Source organism: Electrophorus electricus, chromosome 20 (genome assembly GCF_013358815.1).
Source record: "Electrophorus electricus isolate fEleEle1 chromosome 20, fEleEle1.pri, whole genome shotgun sequence".
Taxonomy (NCBI): domain Eukaryota; kingdom Metazoa; phylum Chordata; class Actinopteri; order Gymnotiformes; family Gymnotidae; genus Electrophorus; species Electrophorus electricus.
In genome coordinates, this window is record NC_049554.1 from 7,290,513 (window position 1) to 7,298,337 (window position 7,825).

A 7,825-nucleotide genomic window follows, 5' to 3' on the forward strand; every position below is an offset into this window, starting at 1 on the left:
TTGGTATCCGTGTGCCTATATTTCGCGCAGTTGTAATATCTTAAAACGAACTTCGTAGTACTGAATAAAATAAAGACGTGTGGTAAGACACATGTCTAGAAGCCTGTGTCTGGGGAGGTGAATAGGCCATTCAGCGCCTAATGTTAGTCTTCGTCGCGAGCCCGTGATGTGCACATAATTGCGCTATAATTGGGGCGCAGAGATTTAGAATCACGCGCCGATCTCTCATCAGAATTTCTGTCCGCATCTAAGGATAATATTGTTCCAGGAGCCGTGTGCGGAATATATTACAGTTTATTAAAGTTGACTACGATGAGGAAAGCTGGGACTGTTGTAGTCCAAGTACTTTATTATCGCCTGGCTGATGAGCGCGCCTGCGTGCATGCGCGTCCCCCGGGGCTCTTTAGTTGATTAAGATAACGGCCTTTAAAGGGTTCATGTTTTATCTGATAATTTGAGCCATTAAACGGAAGTCAAGTGCGCGGTCACGGCGTCAAATCTGTCAGACGTCTCAGTGAAAATACAATCTTAACGCTTCACTAGGTACGTCGATCTGGGGTTTTAAAAATGATAGAGTAATGAATTGAAAGTATGCTGGCCTTCATCAGCTAAAGATCCTCGGCGTGTAGTAATGATTTCTTAAGTTTTTTGTTTGATAGAATTCGTACAAGTGTTCCGATCTCGTAGCAAATGTCTTACTGAATGTGGATAATTCTAAAAATTATAGCCTACACCTGTAATATATAATAGATCAAATTACAAAATGAATTACAATTATAATTTTAACAAAGAGGAGTTCAATACATTTTATTTCCTAAAATGTCTAGCTATTATTATTTAAAGCGAGGGCAAAAAAAAAAAAACAACGAAAATTTAACTTGGTCTCAAATTCCGTTCATTTTCCATTTTCAAATTCCGTTTTTTTTCCCCAACACACTTGCGTCTGATTTGGTAATCTATAAATGTTTAGAAATACACTTATCAGAAGATTGTCAAAAAAAATTAACTGTAAATGAATAACGAGGTATAAATAGTAATGATATAGGTTAATAAAAACGCTTTCAGATAAAATAATTTTAAATAATATTTTATTCGGATTTATGTACAATTCCACTATTAAACTATTCGTTCCATCGTTCTCCTTCGACAGTTTTTGTCACCTTGTTGAGATTGTCCAAGCCCGGTCAAACAATGACGCCTCAGTTCTGCAGTCCTCTAGAAGTATCGTCACGCGCAGATAAACAGGCGGCGTTATCGTGCAATTTCCGTATGTGTTTTTTCAAATCAAAGTTCCGACAGAATCCTTTCCCGCACGTCCCGCAGGTGAACGGCTTCTTGTCGTTGTGCGTGTGCATGTGAAACGTCAAGTTATAGATCTGATGGAAGGCTTTGTTGCAGATCGAGCACTTGAACTGTTTCTCGCCGCTGTGCGTCAGCTTGTGATTTTTGTAATTACCTGAAAGGGAAAAAAATATATATCCGAGTAAAAACGTTTTCATGCGCAAGGAGGTGACGTCCCCTGTCTGCAAAAGGTCAATAGGTGACAATTAAGTTACTTCTAAGAGGAGAGTTTCATATCCGATTTGTACTTTGCCTGTTGAAGTCAAGAAGCTGTCAAACTTTGTCAAACTCAAACTTGCAAATAGTGAAAAACTGTGGGATTATTAAAGAGAGGTCTGGGTTCTGACCCGTAGGAAGTCTGGGAGTCTACTCAGGATAGTTCATTTAAAGTGCCAACGCAGATTTGCAGCTATGGCGATCTTTTCGGGACTCAGAACGTATTTAAAGTGGCATCGCGAGGCCTCGGTCCCGCAGTTAAAATTTTAGCCTATATTTCACCTCGAATGTTATCATTTAACTGATGTAGATTAATATTTTAGAAACTGTTTTTGTGAACCGAAAGAATGAGCTCCGATTACGAAAAATTCGCACTTACCTTTTTGGTGAAATCCTTTCCCACAGAATTCACAGACGAACGGTTTGTATCCGGCGTGGATTCGGACGTGAGTGTTTAGGGTCGAACTCCTGTTGAAAGCTTTCCCGCACTGGTTACATTTATGAGGCTTTTCCTATGAACAGGGGTAAAATCCGATTAGGTTTGTTGATTAAGACTACATATATATATATATATATATATATATATATATATATATATATATATATATATATATATATATATATATATATATATATTATTACTTCAATACAAATACATTACATGTGAATGTTATGAGTTAAATTAAAGCCTAACGACACTGACAAAATTTCACCATATTTTGTTTATTAAGTTTATTATCTAATACATGTAATAGTTCCATACTTATACGTTGTGTCTTATTATTTATGCAATAGTCTAATAATACACTACAATAAGTTTTTTATTCATTCTAATTGAACACAAAGCCTTACTCACTTGTGTGTGAATAATCTTATGCCTGCATAGTGTGCTGGCCTGACGGAAACCTTTCCCACACACCTTGCACACAAACGGTCTGGCGCCTGTGTGCACCGGCATGTGACGCGTTAGGTTATAGTGCGCATTAAACACCTACGGGTAAAGGAGACGCATGGAAATCGAGTTTAAAAACACCCATACAAAAGAAGAAAGAAATGTTATATGCGCCCCCCCCCCCCCCCCCCCAGGTAAACTCAAGGAAAGCAGTGTTGGTTCAGATATAGTATAAAATGTTTTCTCTTTACCTTTCCACACACTTCGCACGTGAAGTTTTTTGGTTTGCCGTCGGTGGAACAATTATTCGCCCTGTTCTGCACTTTCACGCTGCTTTTTTCGGACACTAAGCTCTGATTCTCTTTCACTATCTGGTCCAGCTGTCCAGGTAGGCGCTCCTTGTGCGGGTACTGCGGGCTCGGGAATTTCTCGGACGACGCGCTGACAAGCTTCGCGCGTTCCAGCAACAAGAGTTTTTGCTGCGCGCTTATGGCTTGTGCTTGGGAATTAGCGATTACGGAGGAAAATAAATGTCCACCTAGTAGTTCAGACTGATGATAAGCGGAGTCCAGGTAGTTGAAATAGTACAAAGATCCGTTAGTGGGCATCGCCACCGCTTGGTGTAACACTTGCGGTTTGATCACCCGAGTGCCTGGCAGTAATGACTGCTTGAAGCCCGGGTCCGATTTGCTACAGAAACCACAGGTGGATTTACACAGCGCCGCAGAACTGCACAGTGTTCCCCTGAAATTAGCTTTCCAAAACTCAGAATAGTTCATAAGCGCCTTTGCCTGGAGCTCGTGACTGAGGGGTTGAATGGGGATCACGCGAGGGACGGGCGCGCACAGGCCGATCGTCTTCCTCCTCTCGGAACCCTCTAGTCCTCTGCGCTCGGCCGAGGTGCCTTTCGGTTCCGATGTCTTGGACATGATCCTGTCGATGGAAAAGGCCAGAGGCTTGGGAGCCGCCGCAGCCCCGCTCATGCCGTCGTGCCGTGGGCAGGACATCACCGTTTCCAAAGGGAGAGAACTTGCCATTTCTGCCGAACTTGGTGTGAGCAGTGACGGACTGTCCGCCCCGTTCTCTCCTGCTGGATTCCAGAGAAGCCAGGACACACATCAGTTTAATACGCACCTTGCTTTCACAATGTGAGCCATTTGCATTCAAATGGCCAGCTCGGGAACAATAGAACCAGGGGTAGCAGATTAATACTCATTAACTAGTACACACAAAATTAACAGGACATTACAGAGCTCGTTAAGGGAAGAATACGACAAAGTCCCTCCTGAGTTCACTCCTATTCAACACTTGTGAAAATCTTACAGCAGTCTTAGGGCAGAGAGGCAGTGTTGTGGTTTACCTTTTTCTCCAAAGCAGACAGCAGATGTATTCAAGGAGAGCTGCGTGACCACACTGTCACATTTTCCAGGCAGACGTTCTCATCAGTGCGAGATCGCTGTCTGTGGCACTTAGCTGACATCACGCGGACTCGTTCGTATCAGGATGACAAGGAAACGCCATCGCCAGCACTGTCCTGGCGCGTAGCGCCCATTTATACACGTCCATGGGGGTGGTATGCATGACAGATATTACAGAGTATTATTTATGTTTCCTGCCCAAATCTAGTGGCTGTGACTGACAGCACGAATTCAACTTTATATATATATATATATATATATATATATATATATATATATATATATATATATATATATATATATATATATATATATATGAAACGAATCCTGTAATATATATTTAGAAATACAGTTTATTGCTCTGTAGTCGATTTTAGTTGATTATTCGATTGATTCGTTTTGCAACATGTTGTGTCCAAATGTATTTTAATGTGAATTCGAAGTAAAATAAAGTGTAACTGATTAAAAAATAAATAAAAAATTAAAGTACTAAGTGCTGCTTACTGGACAATAACCTGCTATAGCATATTATGTTTATCCAACAGCCAAGTTCTGAATTTCCCTTATTTCACTTTAGATTTATTGGGCTCTCTCGGCCCCTCCAGACATCGTGTAATGTGATTTAACAATGAGGATTTGGAATCCGTTCGACTAGTTTCAATTTTCATTGCCAGTTGCTAATCCTTGTCATTTAAAATAGCATTTCCATGCTGGTTGATACTTGCTATTTGTATAATTGAGAGGGTCCAGTTTCCACCTGTTTAAAGAGCAGATTGCGCGAGCAGAGCCTCCCTCGGATCCTATTAACCGTTTTCCCTACTTCACCTATTCAGAGGAACCAATTTTCGAGCGCGATTCAGAGCTCAGCTTCGAAAAAAGCAGCTCTTTCACTTTTAGCCACTAAAGCACTGCGTGGAACCTGGTTTTGTGTTTTTCTGAAATAAAGGGCCGGATTAAAGGCGGGAGGAAAAGCCTCCGCCTGCCCAGAGGTGCAGCGCGAAATGAAAGGAGCCTGTTCCAAAGCGGTGTAAAAACTTTGCTGGAATCTGGAGTTGTGTGCAGAGTTGTTCCCTTGCTACAATGACCAGTCGTCCTCGCTCCTTTTTTTCTGAGGGCCTGCTTGTATTCATTTGTTTGCAGACGACTTCACCTGAGACTCACAACAAATTATATATATAAAAAAAAAAATCCAAAGGAACTTTACAAGTTCAAATACACACGTGCGTTTTTTTTTAAATCGAAAAAGTTGTTCTTTCAGCGTCGACATATCGAACAAAAATCGAATTTAATCACATCTGCATTTATGCATGCCAACTTTGTTCCTCTTGTTAACCATTTTCAGAAAATAATTTAATACGTACAGCTGGTGTTTATATAATTTAAAATTATGCATAAAGGGAAAGCAACGTGTCATCTATATTTCCATCGCGTGTTTCTTAAATGCTGAAAAATGATTCCGTGTGCAAAGCTGACGGCGATGCAGAGTTTAGAATGTCGTTACGCGCACCTGCAGCAGCCGCGAGGAAGCTTCTGGACGTTACCCACTAATTCCAGTCATATGTAAATGATCAACCTCTAATTTGAGTTTATTCAGACACAATTACCGGCTTGTCCACACAATAAACATCGATCCTACTGCTGTAAACTCGACCCACCGCTCAGTCTTAACACGGACTGAAATTAGCGCACGATCCCATTTAAGCGGATGCGCGCAGCCGTACAAAAACAGGGGAGCCGCGAGACGCAGCCCCAAGCTGTGCATTTGTATTTACATGACAAACCTGTTTGTATGTGACTGTAAGTTTACTTAATAGGGGAGAAAAACATTACATACAGACCGCATTGTGTAGCATGTCATCTTTTACTTATTTATATCATACATCTAGCGTTAATAGTCTGTTCACTACTAACTGTCATATGCTCTATTTTTTTGTTGTATATTCTACAGCCCGATGTTGCGTTTTGATTTCCGTGATCATTTCCTGAATGTTAAAGCATTGCACCGGTACAGGATCCCGCGTCACTTTGAAAGTGCCCACGCGGCTCTGTTCTTACTGCGCCTCGTGCTCTGCGTGGAAATGTACTACGTGACCTGCACGCACGATTTGCCTCTTTGACGCCAAAAGTTATCGGAGTGCTCGCTCTGCCCCGCCGCTGAGCGCTGCGATTTACGCCCCTCCGAGAGCAAAGCACGTTGGTCTGAACGGAGGGCCTCCGTGTGCACGCGCAGCCAGACTGGCCTTCTCTCCGTCGTTGAACGAGCCCAACGGAGCGCAGACTTCCGCTTCTGCTCGTGTTCTGTCGCAGACGCACTCGTATACCTCTGACTCAGAGCTGTTTACAGTGCTCATGTTTCTTGAATGAAAATAAAATACGTTATAATAAAGTGAAATTCTGATGTTGGATCATTCTTGAGTAACACCACAACTCGGTAAACGCATTTAAAACTGCAAACAAACGAACAGCGCTGGCCACATAGGCCTGGTTCTTAAACAGCCAAGTGGGAAAACTTCCACACGAAGAACAGACGGAAGGAGGCGCGTCGCGCACACCTCACTACGACATGTTTCGCCACATGTCGCACGACGAATGTATAGACGACCTGCATAACGACCCGCGAGCAGGTGAGCGCACGTGGCCCAGATCGGAGCCCCGCTTAACTGCTACAAATATAAATCGGCTATTGTACATTTAATCATATCTATCTATCTATCTATCTATCTATCTATCTATCTATCTATCTATCTATCTATCTATCTATCTATCTATCTATCTATCTATCTATCTATCTATCTATCTATCTATCTATCTATCTATCTATCTATCTATCTATCTATGACACATTAAAAACGTCTCAGGATCACCCTTACACAAGAGTGATCAGCACGTGAGAGAGTGTCACTGCATTCATTGTGTATTTATTAAAATACAGTAAATGTGTCAAACTAAAGTAAGGAGTGCAGATGTACACTGAAACCTCCTGTTTCTCTGGAAAAACCAAATATATGAATGTGTGTATATATGAATGAAGGGGGGTGGTGGTCAGCATAATCATAGTGTCAAAATTGTGGTGATAAAGAGGAAATGATTACTAGACTGTCTCACAATCTCCTCAGAAGATAGTGAAGTGTATCAAATAAAACACTGTTGTGGGTAGAGGACATCATAATTACTGATCTCAAGAAGGCGATAACAGGCTTTATCATAACAGAGAACAAGAGGAGGTGTGTGTGTGTGTGTGTGTGTGTGTGTGTGTGTGTGAGTGAGTGAGTTAAGCATCTGCCAAATCACGCTTGGCTGGGCAGGGAGCTGTTACAATGTGAACGCACGCACGCACACACACACATACACAGACACACACACGCACGCACGCATGCACACCCTGATTATGTCTCTCAGTGAATGGCTGAACAGCATCTATGGGGGACCAGCCTGGGCCCCCCAGGGAGACGACTGAGACACTCTAATCTGGACAATCAAAACCCAATAATGGTGAAAGGAACTGCGGAAGGGCGCGTTTGTTTAGACGTCTTTGGCTGATGTTGCTATAAGTTACACAGGAAGTACAATGCATGATGATCGAAAATAAATAAATAAGTAAAACAACAAAAAACACCCGTTGGTAGTTTGTTTTTTATTGTGCTGTGTTCTGTTGCTTTTCTTGATTGCAGTTGTCAGAGGCTGGAAGTGTGAGGAGTGTGTGCAGTGTGAGGAGTATGGGGAATGTGAGGAGTGTGTGGTGTGTGTGGAGTGTGGGGAATGTGAGGAGTGTGTGGAGTGTGTGGAGCTACTCTAATGGATCTTTTTGTCAGCCGGGACATTTGTCCTGAAGGCTGCCTGCACTTCCTGAACTCATCACATACTGTGATCTCACCTGCACACACACACACACACACACACACACACACACACACACGCACACACACACACACACACACACGCACACACACACGCACGC

General features: G+C 42.3%; 1 protein-coding gene across 1 annotated transcript; it reads right to left on the reverse strand.

Annotated features, from left to right (window-relative positions):
• Window positions 1-1,126: 1,126 nt before the first annotated feature.
• Window positions 1,127-3,847, reverse strand: fezf2 (FEZ family zinc finger 2). Its single transcript, XM_035520529.1, has 5 exons — window positions 3,810-3,847; window positions 2,701-3,539; window positions 2,414-2,548; window positions 1,937-2,069; window positions 1,127-1,456 (listed from the first exon to the last, which is right to left on the reverse strand). The coding sequence occupies exons 2-5, from the start codon at window positions 3,484-3,486 to the stop codon at window positions 1,200-1,202; spliced, it is 1,311 nt and encodes a 436-aa protein (XP_035376422.1). The 5' UTR covers window positions 3,487-3,539; window positions 3,810-3,847; the 3' UTR covers window positions 1,127-1,199.
• Between the last annotated feature and the right edge of the window lie 3,978 nt (window positions 3,848-7,825).